Here is a 21,531-nt window from a genome sequence, read left to right on the forward strand (position 1 = left end):
CAGATATTATTAGTGATTTTATTTGAGCTTTTCAAATCTTGCAAAATTTGTTATAATAAATCAAGATCTAATCAAATCTAGCATATTTACTTGAAAATTCTATGATCAATAAATACTTTTTAGTAAAATTAATCAAGATAATCAAAAGATATATGTTATGTATAAAAAATTTGAATAAGTATGCTAGATTTCGACAGATTTTACAAGATCTTGATTTATTATACAAAATTTTTCAAGATTTGTATAGCTCAAGTGAAATCAATAATAGGACCTCAATTATACAACATGCATATCTTTAGAAACCTTTGGTGATATTCGTAAATCTTCGTTGAAGACTAAAATTCAATAAGGATCTTTCTAGACAGACAGATATATCCAAATATTTATATTATAGCTCCACAGATTTAAAAAAATCATACTATGTGTTTAGTGAAAATCGTACATGAGTCATATAAGATTTTTTATTTATTTCTTAAGATCCTTTATGATCTAGAAATATTATCAAAGATCTCACTAGTAAACCATGTAGAAATTACATCTTGAATATTTAAAGCTTTCTTTGAGCTTTTATTTTGTAAGATCTTACTTTAAACAAAATAACGCCAAGTGTGGTTTGGGTCTTGGGTGTATATTTAAAATCCTAATTAAATTATAAAGGATCCACCAAATAACTTTTTTTCTTGAAAATGCTTTAAAAAAACTACTGAATACTTTTTTAATTTTTTTTTATTTAAAAGTGCAACCCTTCTGCTTATAAATCGAAAATAATTGTATGACTGGTTGGATAAAATATTATTAATTATGCCGCCATCTAACTGTGTGCTTTTACAAATAACCAAAATCTGGTAGGGAGCTTTTGAGCCGCCATTTTGAGCTATTAATTTTATTTTTTATTATTGCAAAATATATGGCTAAGACAACATCGACGTTTCATTTGAGTTTATTATACACTGGCTTTTCATATTTGAAAAAAATTACATGGTGAACCCTGTATAACTAATAAAAAAATTCAGAGCGCAAGATTATCAATTACAACAACCTTCTTATTGAGCTCACGATTCAAATTACATCAAAGTTCTACACAAACTCTGACAAATAATTAGAATCTCGTTCAATTTCAACCTGGTCTTTATTTTTACCTGTATGTAATATTTTATTCTAATCCTAATCGCGTCACCTGCCTCTTAATTCCCTCTCCTCTCTCAACATAAGCAAAGCCGTTTTGGCCGCATTGTGGTACCTTTGGGACAAAGAGGCTCCGCCGCTCTTCACACGGGGCAGATGACCCGTGTATCCTGCTATGGGCGGGTGCTCCGGAGATATATGCTCTTCTAGGGAAAAAAACAAACAAAAATCATATCTTATATATAAAAATGAATTGCATAATATGTTGGTAAGCGCATAACTCAACAACTCCTGGACCAATTTGGCCAATTCATTTTTTAAAATGTTCGTTGAAGTCCAAGGATGGTTCTTACGGAGAAAAAATCGAATATTTGCCGGGAAAACCCTAAAAACAGCCCTTTTCTTTTTCACATACAAACGTTCTCTAACTAAAACGTAGAATCAATTTGAGCTTTATTATTATTATATAAAGTTCATATTAAATTACAAGCACTCACTGTATACTCCTTCTAAACGATTATTCGGATTTTGATAAATCTTTCTGAAGTTGGTTAAGGAAATTTTCCAGGATGTATGTGATTATAAAGTACTACAATATTGTAGAAATAAATGGAAAAAAATTGCAAAAAACGACATGTCATTGTTTGCATTGAAAACAAATGAAACTATCATCTGCCAAATATTTCAATTTATTTATGAACCTAGACAATATTAGAATATGTATAATAAATTTATGATTATAAATAAAAAAAATGAAATGTCGACATTATTATTGCCGAAAAGCAGCTGAGATGTGTCAGAAATTAAAATAATATAAAATACACTATATGTATGGCAGATTGAATGATACACATATGAACAGGATATGACAAATTAATTAACTTAAAATATGAAATTAAGTATTAATCAGGGTCGGTCTTACCTTTAATGCAATGCATGCGAAAAATACGAGTGCACGCCTTAGGGGGCGCCAACACAAGATTCGGATATTAAATTTTCAATATAGTTTTTTTTCAATATATAACTTCTTTGCAACTTTTACTCATTTTTGCACAATATTTTTAAAATTCGTAAAAATTTCACTTTATAACAACAAATGGGAAAGTAAAGATGAATACATACAATTCGGCCCTCACGATATCGATTAGGAGGAGTTTAAGATGCAATTTTGGATATCTTAAATAATAAAAATTAAATTAATTTAATCCAACATGAAGTACCAGTGTTATGTTATGTTTATGGTTATGTTATACCGTTCAAAAGACTTCAATTTCCAATATAATGTGAGAATTGGGACTCATCATTTTATTTAAAGCAGTTCTACAACTAACATCGCTCATATTATGCATTTTGGCGTGAAGAGTAATTTAAAAAACAATAATTATTATTTTTAACGGAACAGTAAATATTAGTATATTATATTAAAAAATTGTAGACATGGGTACAAGACAACGTATGTCGGGTCATCTAGTATATATATATAAACCAAATATTTCATGTGTCCATTACTCTACCTCTGTATTTGTGCTTCTCCTGGTAGTCCTTGAGCGCCTTGGTGACTCCGTCTCTGCTCCTGACGGGCGTTTTGGCCTCGTGCAGGCGCGCGGTCAGCTTGAGGGCGGGCTCTATGTTCGAGGTGACCCTCGACTGGGTCATCCGCGCCAAGAACTTGGCGTAATTCTCTTCGGCGAGAGGACAATAGGATCGGCCGTAGGAGAAGTTCATACCGGGGACATATCCTAAGAAGATGATAATAATTGAACTAGCTGTAAGTGGAATTCTATCTTAAGGCAATTAGGGCATCGTGCCTTAAGGCAAATTGCTAGAACTTCGCGTACCGCAATTCAAAGTTCGAGTAATTAAAAATAATCAATAATAATAATCAATAAAAGTTGATCAATGATTTGAAACTTTCGAACCATTACATATAACATATTAAATCATTCTATCTTAAATCATTTATTTTGGAATATTTTGGAAATTCTGAGGTTTTTTTCAAAGCCATCGTACTGCTTTAACTGCATAAAAACGAAATATCAAAGCGCGTAAGCGCCGCATCGCCGTCTAACGCGTGAACATTGGTACGGAACCCATAGGAATGTAAACAAAATTTATACTTATTGTTAAAATCTCTATAAAATATCTGTTAATTTGATGTGCATATGTCTAATGATCATTTTTGACCGCCAAATGGCTCATTTTTTTACTTTTTCCTCCATATCTCCAAAGTCGTTGAACCTGCCTATTTGAACAGTTCTTCATTTAGTCAATACAAATAAAATGTTTTTTAAATTATTCAAATCGGACGCTCCGTTCTCTTAAAAACTGAGTTACCGTTTTCGGCACTTTTTGCCCCGTATCTTCGGAACGGCTAGACCTGCCTTCGCCAAAAACTAATCAGCACGTCTCCTTATCAATACGAACCGAATGTTTTTTTAATTATTCAAATCGGTTGATTCGTGTTCCCGAAATCGTCGACGAAAATTTGTATCCGCACATACATACATACACACACACACACACATACATCCATTTTTTTCTACAGTATGACGACTGTCTGCATCTCATTTCACACATCCTAAGTAACCTAAGATATTTTTAATTTTGATGTAATTTATTTGTCTCAACTGTCTATATCCGCGTCGATAATTTTATATTTATGGGTCTGCAAAATGCCTTGAGATAATTTCAAGGAATCATCTATCAAGTCCAAGAAATCATCCCCCGTAGATGTACACATTAATGTAACCGGCCTCTTACGGGCGGGGCTAATATTGTTAATTTAAATTTTTAATAATTTTTATTTAGTTTAAGTTCAGAGCTCAGCATAGAAATACTAACTATCTGATTATATATATATTATATATCAACATATCCTTTTTATAATAAATCTATTAATATCAAACGTCGCATTTTATTTAAATAATCACCGATCACACCAGCAGTTCCATTATAGAACAAATTTAAAAGTGTAGTGGTTAGGATAAATAAATCGACAACACCCTGTTAGGCGTCGAAGTAATTTTTTAAGCTGCGCGCCTTAACAGTAAAGATATCTAAAAATGTTCATTTTTGATTTTTTTGCGATTACTATAACTTGCCCTACGGGAAGTTAAAAAGAAAAAGTTTGTACAGGAATTAGGTGCTAACTAGGTGTATCAGTTTTTTTTGTTATAGAATAATTCTATGCCTACAATAATTCTTTTATCCAAAGTGGGTCGTGTTTTGAGGGAAGCAAAGACAATAGGGTAATGAAGAATGGAGGCGCTCAATTTTTATGTAAAAATCGAATGCAATGACTAGGCGAATAGTGAATATTTTATTCAAAGCTCCGCGAACTCAATTACTCGATTGTAGTAAAATTGTATATTCTTAATGGTATGGGCATGCCGTGCTTCTAGTAGTACTATAACGTGGCAGAACGAACGCGAAATAATATCAAATCACTTTTACGATTTTCCTTACACTAGAAAATATGTATAGAGAAAAATTATATTTTACAATACTTGAGAAAAAATTGAGTCAGGTTTAAATCTTTTTTTTTGAAGTTTTGCATACATGTTTAGTCCCCATCTGTCCCTTCTTCAGTGCGTATCACACCTAAATTGATTTTGTTTTGTACTTTGAAATATTTTGAAAATTGTGAACTTTTTTCAATAGGAATCGAATGTTTCTTAAATAATTCAAATTGATTGATCCCTGTCGACGAAAAATTGTATCCGCACATACAAAATGAATGTAAGTATATATGTGTGTATACATACATATATACTTACATTCATCTTTTCTAAGGTATGCCAAAATGTTCAAAAAATCTCAATCGTCCAAGATCTCAAACGTAAAGATATATATAAAATTTTCATTCCCATTTTTTGCGATTAATATGACTTAATAACCATACTAATAACCAAATTAATAACCATAGAAAGTTCATAATGTATTTAATTAAAAAAAAACTTTAGTTAAATAAAACCGTGCTGAGTTCTGAAAAAAATCCTACTGTAGTTGTTTGTGGTTTATATTAAAATTATTTTAAATAACGTTTATATTAAATATTCAAATTATTTATATTTAGATATATTAGGGTGATCCTTAATATGGACATTTTCGAATTTCCTTGCTCCCATGGGCTTAAATTGTTCCAAATTGATAAAAAACAATTCTCTGAAAGTTTTAGCTCTTAATATTAACGTTTAGATAGAGCGCAATTCAATCAATTTTTGTATGAAAACAGCATGGAAAAAATTTTGAAAATTGAAAAAATTTTTTTTAGTTATAACTTAGTGACAAATGAATTAAAAGTGCAATTTCGTGTCATTTTTTATTGAAAATTTGACGCCCTGCAAAATTTTTGAAATTTTTTTCGTGCTGTTACCATACAAAACTTTGTTTGAATTGCGCTCTATCTGAAAGACATTATTAAGAGCTAAATCTTTCGTAGAATTGTTTTTTATCAATTTGGAACTAATTGAGCCCCTGGGAGCAAGAAAATTCGAAAATTTCCATATGAAGAACCACCCTAATATATACGTTATACAAGAAATTATTTATTCAAACTGATGTAATAGATATTTTTCGTCTTATTTTACAAATTTGTGTGTTTAATTAATTGATGAAGAATCAAACTAAGACTGAAAACTTAGTGTTATAATATTGACCAAAAGTACCAGAAATCTAAAAAGTCCTTAAAAATTATCGTTAAAGATCTTAATCTGGGACAAATACTGCTTTTAAAAAAAAACAGAACACAAAGTGGGCCTTATGGTCATCTTATAGTAGATGAGCTACAATTTATGTACAAATTGACTATAATTTAAACGGTTATTTTGTGTTATTTTTTGAAAAATAAATTTTGAATTTACATTTTTCTTACTGGTGCCGTATTTCTATTTGTCGAAATACCAATACCATATATTGCGCAAGATGTCTTTAGCAAATCTTATAAGATACGGTGGTCCTTAATACGGATATTTTTAAATTACCTTCTTTCCAGAGGCTCATTAAATGCTTCCAATAGATAAAAAAATTTCTGAAAGTTTTAACTTTTAGTATTAACTTTAAGATAGTCCGCACTCCAACAAAAGTTTCTTGGTTCTTCTTCCTAAGTAAATTCTTATTTTCTAAAATATATCAAATTTTGGTTGTAAATTTTTTATTTGTAATCAAAATAAGCAAACACAATGTTATTCTTAAAATTATAACTTATCGAAGTGAGTCAAAATTTAAAAAAACAAATGGAGTTTTACTCATGTTATTACCATAAGAAACTTTTGTTGGAATGCGGACTATCTTAAAGTTAATATTAAGATTAAAAACTTTCACAGAATTGTTTTTTACCAATTTGGAAGCATTTGAGACCCTGAGACCAAAAAATTAGAAAAAAAAATCCATATTAAGGACCACCCTAATATATATACATATAAATAAACTATATTTTACTATTTACCTGTATATCCATGTATGTATCTACCCCTTGTGGCACTTGGCACCGGATCTCTATAGCGATGTTCAGAATCATCTGAAAAAAAAAACTTTATTTATATTTAAATATACCTAAACTATAACATTTTCAAATTATTTAATTTATTATCACATCTCACATCAAATAGAAAGTTCAACTTACATTCTATCAATCTCAAAACCAATGCCATTGGTCAGATGATTTTATAATTAGAGCTTAATTTAATTTTGAGTTTTTAGCTTATTTAGAAAGAAGATAAAAAAATATTGTATAATATTTAAAAAATCTTATATCACCTGTTTCAGGATACCTCAGACCTAGAATTCTTCTGCTAGGCTCGGGTTCTCTATAAGCAGCACTGGATAAAAAACAAAGAATTATTAAAAATTAAATGCAAAAATGTTACATATATGAATAAATATGAATATATATTTATATATGTATTCATATATAGTATTATCATTGCAGAAAATTTGCATTCATGTACCGAATTGTTTAATACAAAAAGTCATGAACACAATAAATTGATGAAATATGAACACATTCAGACAATTACAAAAGCCGCCTCGAGGATCATCCAAACTCAATTTTGCCAGAGAACTATGCTACAACACTATCGGGGAAAATTGAAAAAGAAATTCTTGAAACATTAGTATCAGAAAATTTTGTATTTTAAGTCATTTTTTTCGACACCATGTTTTATACAATTATCTTACCAACTTGTTCAACTATTATTTGGATATTTTGAATTTTAGTAAAAACATTTTAAACGGCATTAATTTTATATAAAAAATACAAAAGCGGCATTAATTTTATATAAAAAATACAAAATTCATCTTATTTATTAAATAAATATTTATTTAATTATTATACTTACTTGACTGCTCCTTTAACCGCCAAATCTTTGATGATGTCCTTAGTGTTCGCGCCGTAACATCTTCCATATCGGAATTTCAAAGTCGGACAATGGCCAGTATAACTATAAAACACAAAAATAAAATATAAAGTGCATTTTTATCGATTTGTTATTATAGTTCAGAGAATAATAAAATATCCAATCGATAATAGAGTTACATATATTTGTCTACTTGGACAATGCCCAGACATTATGTAGTTGGACGACTGCCAAAATATCTGAAAAACTATCGAATCGATATAACAAATAGAAATATATATAATATATATATATATATATATATTATATTATATGTTTGGTATAGAGTTATAATAGTATCAACATTATTATTATTTTTTTAAATTTGTGATATACCTATGTGTCATATCTAATTATTTTACTTTGCTCTACGTGTCTAATTGCAATTTTGAGTTTATTTAATTTTTAATTTTGAGTATTTTAATAATGACTGGTGTCGAAACTAGAAGGAATAAATTTTATCTTAATTATTTATTATTATTATTCGATGCATTGGTTAATCAAATATGACTAATAAATTTCAATGTCGAAAAAACTTTCAAGAATATATACAAAGTATATATATGTACCTAGAAAACGTGTGAGAAAAAAAAAATCTATATAAAATTATAATAAATAAAAATCTATATAAAAATTAATTACTCAGAAAATGTTTTGGGGAAAAAAATTATATAAATATTTATTACATTTATATAAATATTTATTGAATATAATATACAAAAAAATAGTTAAACAAAAAATGTACAGGGAAAAAAATCATACAAGAAAAATCGTATACAAAAATTAGTTACTCAAGAATTGAATTAAGACAAAGTTTATAAAAAAAAATCTTATACAAAGTTATTTATTCAGAAATTGTGCTAGGAAAAAAATTATAATAAAATTATATACAAAAATTCAGTTAAAATGTGTTAAAAAAAATTTAAAAAAAAATTAAATAAAAAATAGTTACCGAAATAAATTAAAATTATTTAACCGGAAAATGTGATAAGATAAAATCCATAAAAAATCATATACAAAATTAGTTATTTTGAAATGGTATTAGGAAAAAAATCATACAAAAATTATATACAAAAAATTAGTTACCTGAAAAATGTGTTAAAAAAAATCAATAAAAATCATGAATAAAATATCCATAAAAAATCATATGAAGAAATTATTTAGACAAAAAAATATATAAAAGGTTCATATACAAAAAATTAGTTGCCCATGAAAAGTCAAATTTTAACTCACATATACAAACTTTATCCAATGTTGGTCTCAAACGATTCAGATTGACGAAGAAATGTGAATTCTTAACTCACACACACAATTTTTTTCCTATTTCGGTGTCAAACTATTCAGAATGACTCAAAATATCAAGTAAACATAAAATTAGCATATAGGATTTTCTGACAAAAACATGAACTTTTTCTTCGAGAAGTTAATCAATAAATTTAATTAGAAAATTAATGACTAAAAACAAATTAGATACTAAAATCAAATTATATAGATAGATTTAACTAAACGGTATAATAAAATATTTGCTATAAAATCAAACAAATTAATCGCGATCACGCAATATGCATTTATAAAAATAATTACTTTCTAAAATTATTCGCATCATTCATAACACATAAAAATACAATATATATATATATATATATATATATATATACATATATATATATATGTACATATATATATATATATATGTATATATATATATATATATATATATATATATTTCCCATCGCGTGCCCATATACAATATATTTGCAAATAAAATGAGCATCGAGCACCAAAAATAAAAACTGAAATAATTGATCAATTTGCAAAATAGCAAAAAAGTTTTTTGCGCGAAAATAAATAACGTCAAGAAAATTTGACAAATTGGCTCGTTATAGAAAAAAGTTTTGCCATTGGCCTAGATTTGATGGACTGGCAGGGATTTATTTACCTTGGTAGAAAAATACCAGACAGGACCGGAGGGTAATAAAAAATCATCCATATTAAAATAATAATTAAAATATATGCTTTAGATAAATAACTAATGATAAAGGACAACTTATCCAACTTATCAACTCCAAAGACAAGTGAGAGCCAAGGGTCTTTTACCTAAGGGTCCTTTATTTAGGCTATGTGGCCCTTCGTATAAGTTCGGTCCTGTGTCCATTCGTGTAATAAAAATCTATATATCCAGTCCATACATGAAATCTTTAGCCATTTAGTACGATTTTGCTATCTAGAGGAGCAGATCGCGTGTCTTGAAATGACAAAGAAAAACGCGAACATATTGTCACATAAACACAATAAATGTATGGCGGTCATGATCCATATCGAATGCATTATGGATAAACAATATGTATGATATATATATATATATATATATATATATATATATATAATATTCTTTCTTTATAGGTCGGTCCTTAATATGGACATTTTCGAATTTCCTTGCTCCCAAGGGCTCAAATGGTTCCAAATTGATACAAAACAATTCTCTGAAAGTTTTAGCTCTTAATATTAACGTTTAGATAGAGCGCAATTCAATCCATATTAAGGACCACCCTAATATCTTATATATAAAATTATTCTGTAACGGAGTATTAAAGATTAATCCTCCTAAACTATTACTCGGATTTTCATAAATCTTCCTGAAGTTTGTTCGGAGTATTTTCTAGAATTTTTTTATTCATAGAAATAAAGTTAGACGGTGGAAATAAATGGAAAATATTACAAAAACCGCTTACCGTTTGACCTTGAAAATATTTGAGAAATAGTTTGATATTAAAAACAAATGAAGACTGTCATCTGCCAAACATTTCCATTGACTTATAGGCTAAGACAATATTAAATTGTATTCCATCTAAAACTGACTTGGTTTAAGAGATTTTGATGGATTCTAGAAAATACCATAACTTCAGTCGGTAAAAAAAAACAATTTCTCATTATTATATCACTGATATTCAAGGTATTTCTGACTAATTATTGTTTTTTATTATTTTTTGTTACACAAATATTGATGTAGTTATGATTGTTTAAAGAGTGCGCGGCTGTCCAACCAGAGTTTCTGATAAAATCAGAATTAAAAAACTTATATTCCAATTAATGCCGAGGGTGATGAAGGAGTGCAAATTGTTTTCACTTTTGAACTTAAAATAATGAATAGCTTATTTCCGACACACGCTTTTTTCCTCTCCATTTACTGTAATAATTTTGTTGATCGCAGGTTGAATAGAGCACACGTGAACATGATTTGACAGATTAATTCACTTCAAATATGAACTTCAGCAATAATGTATATTGAATTATTAGTGAGAAAAATGTAATTTAGATATTAAAAATACTAAAAGTCAGTTAAAATATAATACAAAATTATAAAAATTATAGGCAACATTATTGAAGTTATTATTTTGGGTAGAAAAATCCAAGGTGATATAAATTAAAGTGTTAACTGTGGGAATTGAAAATCATCATTTTATTTGAAGCAGTTCTACATTTAACATCACTCATATAATCGTCTAAATAGTAATTCGAAGAACAGTAATTATTATTTTTAACTGAACGGGAAATATTAGTATAAGATATTAATTAAACGTAGATGTGGGTACAGGACAACGTCTGTCGGGTCATCTAGTATATATATATATATATATATATATATATATATATATATATATAATGATTTTGTCTAATGGTACCCGCCGGTGCAAAAATCTAATCTAATTTCAAATTCGAATTTCGGATCATTATCAGTAATTGCTATAACTAATTCGCAAAATGTCGGAGTTCGAATGAAAAACGTCCATTATAAATTATTTTCAGTTCGAGCTTTTGTTAGTTATGGTTATAAAATAGTTTTAGTTTCAGTTCTTGACTAAATGTTTTGTTCGATAATGGCGAAAAACTAATTTCCGAGAGCGATTAATAGACGCATTACACGCACTTTGGCCAAAGAATTATATTCAGAGTAGATATTGATACGGAAATTCATCACGCGAACAAAAATTTATATATATATATATATATATATATATATATATATATATACTTAGATATAATATATATCACATATATCTTTTCCTCTGGAAATTGGAGCGCATTCTTCCGCCAAGCATGAAGTTTTGGCAGAAAGTGAAACGCGGCCTCGAAATTTGTAATCGAGATCACAGACAATGAAATTAAATACACAATTCAACAAATAACAATAATAATAATATAAATAAAACCATACCAGTTCACTGACAATACAATGCAATTACGGTATCATCATAATTTTTGTTTGCGTCCACGAAAAGAAACACTTTCTTGGAAAAAGAAATCATTGCACAATGGAACGAATGAATAATTTGTTGATGTCGTAATGAGGTTATAAAATTTAATTGTGATTCTGATTTCTAATTAAGGGAATATAAATGGATAATAGAATCTTTCTTTAGAGTTTGCTAATAGATATTAGTAGTTGCGGAGGCCCTTTATCATACATAAACAGTCTAAAAGCCCTTGGGTAAACAATTGTACCAGAGTGGCGCTTAGACTGTGCTTAGCCTGGGTAATTTTTCGAATTTTTAATCCAAAATTACAAAAATATTTTATGGAAAATAAGAAAAGATGTAATAATTTTTTATCCTCAAAAGCAATTGTTTTGTCAATACAAGCAGAAAGTTTTTTAGATCATTCAAATCGGACGCTTAGTTCACTCAAAAACTGCCATTTTCTGCACATTTAGCTCTGTATCTCTTAAACGGCTAGACCTGCCTTTTCCAAAATCTAATCACCTCTTCTCCGATTCATTACCAATTGAATGTTTTTTAGATCATGCAAATCGGATACTCCGTTCACAAAAACTCGATTTCTATTTTCTGCACTCTTTGCTCCGTATCTCCGAAACGGTTGGACCCGCCTTTGCCAAAAACTAATCAGCACATCTCCCTATCAATAGGAATCGAATGTTTTTTGAACCATTCAAATCGGTTGATCCGTGCGCCCGAAAACGTGGACGAAAAATTGTATCCATACACACACACAGGCCGGCAATAAACACATACATTTTTTCTGAGGTATGCCAAAATATTCAGAAACCTTCAAAACGTGAAGAAATGTAAAAATTTTCAATTTCGATTTTTGGACGATTACAATAACTACCTTACGGAAAGTTAATTAAAATTGTGGACAAGAACAAATTACTTAAAGGGTTGGCAAAAATTCACTCTGGGGCTAACTATATCAGCCAATTTACCATCCAAATAATAACTAAGAATCATCATTGGAAAACAGTACTCTAAAACTTTTCCTCCATCATAATATTAATGCTTTAGATATAAAAACCTAAAGCTTTTTATTTCTCCTTAAAAACTTCCCTTTCCTTGATGTTTTTTCAAGAATTATCCAATAAGTCACAGTCTACCCACGATATGATGTTCAGAACAATAAAATAAAATTTAAATCATATTAGCATATGTATATATATATATATATATATATATATATAAATGTAGACATTCCCTAGGGATACCGTCTCAAAATTTGATCGATACATCACCTGATCGTCTGTGACGTCACGGGAGCACTTTCCTTGATTGGGACAACTAACTTGCAAGAAAAACAAATTTCCTTACAACCTATATATATATATATATATATATATATATATAGCAGCAAAATAAATCAAGGAACTGCAAGGAATAAATTTTATTTGCCGCAAGAAGAAGAGGCAGCGTTAATATTTAATGTTAAGACGAATTCGTAGACCAAAACACATACGTTTATGTCAAGTCATATATCACAAAAGCTTTTACTCTAAAAGTTTCTTTCCCTGAAGATTTGTCAAACCATCCTAAACATCCACTTAAGTTTATTACTAATTTTAATAATAAAGAAGAACACTGGGAAGAACATATAAGAACTTAATTTAACTAATTTTAAATATTCTTTATCAAGAAGATGTATTTGATATTAATAATATTATTTTATATAAATCTTTGGTTCACCACTATTTTTTTTATATTATTATAGATTTTTTGGTCTCAGATTATTATTTCTATACTGTATTTTATATATTTTTTGGTCTACCATTATTTTTTCTATACTGCATCATAGACTTTTTGGTGACCCTTTATTTTTTCTACACTGTATCATATATTTATTATATTAATTTTATTATTCCCTGAAGATTTGTCTACTTAGATTTATTAATATGTTATAATTTTTTTTTAACTAGTTAATAATATCAATAAGATTGTAACTACTGTTCGCGTTTTATAGTCATTTGTTACAACTTTTCAAAATTCTCATAGAACCTCTGACCTTAAGACCTATCTAGAACTTCTAATTTTTCTCAAAAATTTTTGTTTGTTTTTCAAATTTTTGAGGAATTTAAGCATCTGTAAGTTATCTGGATAAAATTTTAGGGAACTGAAAAAATTCAAAATTTGGTCCCTCAAGAACTCTCCTTCCTCTGCAGATTATTTTAGGACCTTTCTAGCGCTTTTAATCTTTCTCAAGATTTTGTGGTTCAAATTTTCAAGGAGAAAGGTCCTTAAGGAATGAAATTTTGAGGTTTTTCAGTTCTTTAAAATATTCACGAAAAAAATCTTGTTAAAGTCAGAAAATCTTTGATGAAGAAAACTTGAAAAACCTTTCTATCACTGTTAATCTATCTCAAGAATTTTTGTTTGTTTTTCAAGTTTTTGAGGCATTTAAATAAGGATCGTTAATATTTTTCTCGGAAAAAATTTAAATAACTGGAAAAAACTCAAAATTTCGTCCCTCAAAGACTCTCGCCTAAAGAAATTTTTAAGACCATTCTATAGCACCTTTAAGAATATTTGTTTGTTTCTCAAATTTTTGAAACATTTTAGCAAGGATCGTTTTAAAGCACTGAAAATTTTCAAAATTTCGCCATAAAATCACAAAACCATAAATTAATTGTAATTTAATCATTTACTAAACTTATTTTATTATTGCAGTCTTTCAAACCTAGAATCTTCATTTATATTTTTATTTAAATATCAGTAGCACTAAATATTATTTCGAGCACTTGCCATTAGTATTCTAAATAATTATTATTTAGAATTCACTACTGTAATTTATAATCATTTATGTATATAAATTTTGAAATTGTTGAAAACATTATTCAAATAGCTTTATCGATATATACATATATGCATATTGATATATAAATGAAAAATAAATGAATAAAAACACTAAGTTTTTTTGAACTAAATGAGTTCCATCATCATGTTTCAAATCATTTAATTAATTTTAATTAATTAATTAATTTTAAATATCACCAGGTATCATCAAGGGAAGGGGTCCAAAAATCCTTAGAAATTGCTCAAATGATTAATGGTATGGCCCTCTAAAGTACCATATTAAATCCAAAAATTCTAGATCAAAAAACCCTTATTTTATTCCAGTTTAAAAATTCTGTACCTCCTAAAAAACAAAAAAGGGGGTCTAAAAAACAAAAAAGTTTGAAAACCTATTTTTTAGAGGGTAGTCTTGTTATAAATATACATATTATGGTCAAAACTTAAATGCGTATTTATCTTTTAATATTTTGTAAACATATTTAGGCAACAGTTTATTTCTGTCGCCAATTAGCGTATTAACAATAATTGTGTAATGTAATGAGTACATACAAAGTTCTGTCGTAAACATGAATATTAGCACATTAACATTACAACAAATGTATATATATATATATATATATATATATATATTTATATACATGTACATATATTTGTATACATTCTCTTCCTATATTGTTATAGGCAAACGTGGGACAGGATGCTAAAATCGATTATATTGGAAAAATAGGTGTGTCCCCATAGATTTATTGCTAATTGTCAGCTAACATCAACATTAGCACGAAAAATAGCAATTCAATCACGAACACACATTATATAAAAAATGGAGTAAAAAAATAAAGACTATATAAAATATAGATGAAACATACATATCAGAATCTAAAGTTTTGCCAAAGTTTTGCTGAGTTTCGCCAGAAAATACGATTTGTTAATTTTATGTCTCAAGTCATTCTGAATCGTTTGATACCAAAATTGGAAAAAGTCTATGAGAGGCAATATTTAAAATACCGTCGATGTTTTCTCCAAAAAAACATCGAAAATGTAAAAGCCATTCATTGAAACTTAATAAAGATTATATACATTTCTAATTATAGTACAAATAATTACCAAAAACCATAACTACAATATTTTAACTATTTTTTTTATCGACTTACCCTGGAATTAAGCTTCCATAAGTCTGTGACAAAAAATCATTCCTTTCTGGGGTTGTTAGGTCGACGAACATATTTTCTTGTAGAATTTTTCAACAATGTAAAAGTATCCTTAATTCTCTTTTCATAAATAAAAGCAGATACATTTCTGGAAAAAAGAAGCAAACAAATAAAAATATTATAATAATTGTGAAATGGCTAGTCTAATATGCGCACTAAAAAGTGGGCACATGAAATTATTTAACAAATTCAAAAATAGATACATATTAGAAATATATTTTAATATTTTTGATAAATACTTTTAGGAATATAAGCAAATATAAAAAGGTGTAACTGTGAATTTTTATTATCAATTTTATCATTTTATGCTTGTTTTGTAATTTATGAGATTTGTATGAATTTTATGAATATTAGGCTTAAAATTGCTGTATCATAATATGTTACACAAAATTCCATACATTCCACTAAAATATTATTAAATAAAAGTAAAAAGCGTGTCGAATAAACTAAACAATTTAAATTTTATTACTAATAAAAATGTCTTTGAAAAACAAATAATAAATATGATTAAAAGTAGAAGCAATTGAGTAGATAGATAATACAATTTAAATTCAGATTCACTTTATATAATAAAAAATTTTTAATAATAAATTAAAACTTTTAATAATCAATTAATATGTTTTTTTATTAGTAGGAATATTATTTATAATGTGGTTTGTACTCCATTGAATTTTATAAAATTTAAGCACATTTTTAATATACAATTTATGTCTTACACAAAATTCCACATACATTCTTTTAAAAATTACCAAATAAAAGTAAAAAGCGTGTCGTTTGTACTACAGAATATAAATATTTGAAAAATGTGTGAAAAACTCTGTGTAACAAAATAATAAATAAAATATTTTATTTTGAAAAAAAAATATAAAATTCTTATTAGAACCTTGCGAAAAATGTATAAAAGACACAAGTTAAGAAAATTGATAATTAATAGAAAAATGATCCGTATTTGCATCATTAGTAAATATTATAATTATTATAAATTTCAATATAAAGTATTATTAAAAAAAATTAGGAACGTCTTGCATTGTGTAAAACTTACAAACAACTAAATGGTTATATTTATTTTTATATTTAAATTAAAATTAAAACATTAAATAAATTACACTTTTCACAAATATGATTATTAATCAAGTTGTCCATAATATGTGTATAGTTTTTTAACAGTTTTTTCGTGGAAAATAAATCAAAATGTCTATTACTTTGTAAAAAATTGTACTTTAAATTTAAAGTTCTAAATCAGTGTTTTCCAACCTGCGGAGCGCGTATTGGCTGTTTTTTAAATAATTTTTTAAAAAAATTCCATGAAAAATAAATAAAATTTTCTATTACAGTGTTATTTTTTTAAATTCTCAATTCATATGATAATTTGAATATATGGCAATTTTTTAAAAAACCAAAAAGTGTATTAATAATCATAAATGAATTAGTAAAAAATGTTTTGTTTGTTTTTAACAATTCCTAAGGAAAATGACTCACTACATGCATGAAACATAGAAATAATTATAAATGAAAAATGATATAAAAAAGCTTTATATAAAGGCTTTATTTAAAGGCTTTTAGTTAAAATAAATTACAAATAATATTAGCTAGCCACACACACACACATATATATATATATATATATATATACATTATTATTATTATTACTTACACATTATATCCTTGTACATCTCGTTCAAAAGTCCAAGTCCGAATTGCACAAGAAACTTCTACATAATATCACATGAAATTAAAAGGATATGATATCCAATCAATTCGATGTTACTTCATCAAAAGTTGTTTAGCAACTGAAAACGATTTCAAAACAACTCTCGAGCGATCCGTTTGCTCGCAATATAAATGTATATATAGAAAATTGTTCGTGTGTTTGTGCAAACACTGCCGCCATCTAAAATTGAACTCTTTCAGGATAAAGAACATAAAAATAATAGATAGTTAATAATAATAATAGATAATAAGTTATTTAATTAGAAAATAAGTATTAATATATACCTGCATGGTGTTTTTTGTGTATCTGTTAAAACTTTATTGAAACCAACTGACAGTTGACGCCATTTTGAATTTGCACAAAAACCAAACGAACAAAAATTTAATTAATTTCATCAATAATAAATATCTATTAAAATAAACATTATGAAACATCAGATTGAATATAAAATGAACACTATTAAGTATTTGATCGCAAATTATAAAACACTTGTTAAATAAAACGATTACTTTGAGCGTTCTAAAAATTACCAACGTCTTTACGCCATTTAAACAAGAACATGAATAGAACACATTTAAAAAAAAATCTCTATTATTCTTGCAAGTTTTGAAAGAAAGACACTTTTATATTTAAACACCACATATTTAATAATATTTAGTAATAATAAGGATAATTTAAACCTGATTTTATATCAATTACGTCCTTGTGCAAAACTTTGTTATAACCGACTGACACATTTGCGGACGCCATTTTGAACTTGCAAGAAACCAACATAACAAAAAATAAGTTGCAACAATTAATGGTAAAATTTAATCAAAATAAACACATAAAATTGAATATAAAAAGAATAAATAACAGTGTTTAATTATAAATTTAAAAAAAAAACACTAGTTAAATAAAACAAATTTTGTAAAATTAATAATAGCATTTTAAAACTTACAATATTGCTAAAGATGGTAACAGTGCATTCTACATTTGTGCTCTAACTTTAAAATTTTAATTATATTGCTTGATTTTTCATTACAAAAAACGCAAGTTAGTTTACTTAATATTATGATTAATATGTATATTTTAAAATATATATACAGCACAAATATTGGTTTTTAAAAGTTGTATTTAAACTTTTAAATTTGGCGGAAGTTTATAATTAGTACAAGTACAAACTTCAGTCCTGTTTAATAAACGAGTAAAATCATTTACAAATTAATATAAATATTAATAAATATAAATATTAACAAAATATATTAAAGGCCTACAACAATCTACGACCTTGGAAAAAGTCAACAATCTTTAGGATCTTTGCCATCATTCTGCAATTTTTAGAAAACCTCTAAAGGTTCGTAAGGAAGACTCAATAAGAGTTCTTTCAACAATCAATGAGACCTTTATTGAAAAAACTTATAAATTTTTTGTGGAAAAGCCCAACATCTTTCAAGAATCTAAGACCTTTTTGGGAGAACTGATTTTGAAATTTCACCTTCTTGAATATTAAATTATCAGAATTCTAAGAAGATCCCTAAGACTTCCAGAAAAGCTTTTTGCAATAATCTTCAAGATCTTTGCCAACATCCTGCAAATTTAAGAAAACCCCTTAGAAAAGACTCGATAAAACCTCTTTCAACAATTAATAAGACCTTTAATGAGAAAACTTGCAAATTTTGACCTCGATACATACTAAATTATTCTAGAAAATCCCTAAAGCTCCAGAAAGGCTCAAAAACTCTTTTCAAGAATGCATTAGAACAACTTACAAAAATGCTACATTTTGACCTTTGTGATTAACTAAACCATTCTAAAGAGACTTCTGAAGGTCCCAAAAAGATCATTTCAAAAATCTATTAGATTTTCATTGAAAGAACTTATGAAATTCACAATATATCAGGGTACAAGCAGGCCCTTTTAAGGTGATTTCAGAAAGGCTTAATATTAGTAGATTATTTCAAGTACTTTTAAAATCTTCCTCAAAGGAGCAATCTGAAATAATATTAGTAAAGCTACTCGATAAGCAGACACCCTACTAAGGAGGTTCTCGAAAGGTTTAGTTGATCCTTACAAGTACCTATAAAATCTTTCCTTTAACTTTTTAATATTTTATATATTTCAGGTTACTAAAGGTGCTCTAAACATATACCCCTAAGGCTGTTCTAGAAACCTAAGGGAGTTCTAGAAAGTCCTAATGTGTTCATCTTATACACCAAAGAATCTATTACCATAGAAGAACTGAAAAAAATCTCAATTAATCTTTACAAATTTTTTATGTTACAAAAGGTGTTCTAAGCAGGCTTAATGAATCTATTACAATTTTCACCTGTAAAACACAAATCAATAAAACAAACCGAATGTAATTTTAAACCATTGTTTATTATAATACTGTATTACATACAAGAAATGCACCTTGATGGAAACTTACAGAAGAGTAATTGTTTTTTTTATATTTATAAATTTAACATTAACTTTTACTTCATTAAATCTATTGCTCTTTACTAAACTCGATTAATTCCATTGGAAAAGAAATTCGTACAAAAAGAGTAAATGGTAAATGAAAATTGTAAAAGATAATTTCATTATATATGATAATGACTTAAATTTGTTGCTAACATGGGGTTTTATGAAGTACATGTGTTCATAAACATGTAACTGTAATTGTTTCCATTTATTTTAAATTACAGTTATAAATTCGTCAAAATCTTCACCCGATGATATCACAAAAACGACTTATAAAAAATTATTAAAGCAAATATTGTTTTTACTCTTAGACCGCGGACAATGTGCCATATTGTTGTAATGGATTTTTGATAGAAATGTAGCTTTACAAAAAAAAAACCCTTGAATCGGTATTTATTATTATTAAATCATCAATTTGTGTGATTTGTGTGCTTTACAACTAAGCTATATTTCTGATCCAAAATGCAATACTCGTACAGCTTTTTAGTAATTACTTTTAATTAAATGGAAAGAACGCTTAATGTTTCTATTTTCTAGCATCGCCGTTTTACACGAGAAAGGCAGGAATCACAGTTTCACACATTTTTTGTTTTTTTCGTAATTAAAAAAAAAAAAACTTACAAGACACATTTCATCAATATCGTTTCGATAAAACTTCTATTAATTTATATATATATGTATGTATATACAACAATATGTAATAAGCGTAAGAAATGTTAAATAAAATGACAAGAAACGAAAACACGACGACGTCTACATTACTCATTTTTTGTTGTCATATAATTCTATATATATATTTTTATATTTAAAATCACTCGATTTAATATTTTCTTGTTTTCATCAAGCTATTAAAAAAATATTTCTTACCGCCGAACTAATATAGCAAACGTACTATCTTTTAGTTTTTAATAATATAAATATATAATTTATATATATATTTAGTAGTCGGAGTAAGTCTTCGAGATCACAATAAATATTATCAATTTTTTTCTTAGCTTTTGCACGTTTTGGCAAAAAATCCCGAATTTTTTGAGAGAAAAAGAAAATAGCTCAAAAATATATCAGTCTTATTTTAATATTTTTCAATTAATGAAAATATTTCGTTTTATATGTTAGAGAAAATATCACAAGATTTTTTTTATATATATCAATATCGACACACTTTACTTGTAGCGCTTTGATTGATCTAAATATTAATGAAATAAAAAATAAATAAGTGAAAAATATTGTACTTTAAATATCTAAATCAGTGTTTCCCAACCTGTGGAGCGCGTATGACTGTTTTAGGAAAGGTGCTAGTATTTGCAAAATAGCAGTGTCAATGAACCAGAAAAAATTAAAAAAAAAAAATACTTTAAATTAAACAAAGGTCTAAATCAGTGTTTTTCAATCTGTGGTGCGCGCAAGGCAGTTTTCAGAAGGCTGAAACTGTTTCCAAAATACTATTTTTGAATACAAACCAAAAAAAGAAATATATAAAAATATAAGATTGAAGATACAAGAAAAAATATTGATAGAAAGAATGCCAATTTTTACAAAATAAAAGCATTTTTTCTATTAATATTTTTTTT

At 27.1% G+C, this 21,531-nt stretch overlaps 1 protein-coding gene across 1 annotated transcript; it reads right to left on the reverse strand.

Moving 5' to 3' along the window:
- Positions 1–1,130: 1,130 nt before the first annotated feature.
- On the reverse strand, positions 1,131–17,572 carry LOC113368200 (protein FAM166B-like). The gene is made up of 7 exons (XM_026609768.1): positions 17,459–17,572; positions 15,748–15,892; positions 7,464–7,565; positions 6,883–6,944; positions 6,572–6,643; positions 2,640–2,864; positions 1,131–1,331 (listed from the first exon to the last, which is right to left on the reverse strand). Exons 2-7 carry the CDS (start codon positions 15,816–15,818, stop codon positions 1,174–1,176), a joined length of 690 nt encoding a protein of 229 aa, XP_026465553.1. The 5' UTR covers positions 15,819–15,892; positions 17,459–17,572; the 3' UTR covers positions 1,131–1,173.
- Positions 17,573–21,531: the final 3,959 nt, after the last annotated feature.

The sequence above is a fragment of the Ctenocephalides felis genome, unplaced genomic scaffold (genome assembly GCF_003426905.1).
Source record: "Ctenocephalides felis isolate EL2017-DRISC unplaced genomic scaffold, ASM342690v1 CF-g0.4_SCAFFOLD_01170, whole genome shotgun sequence".
NCBI lineage: Eukaryota > Metazoa > Arthropoda > Insecta > Siphonaptera > Pulicidae > Ctenocephalides > Ctenocephalides felis.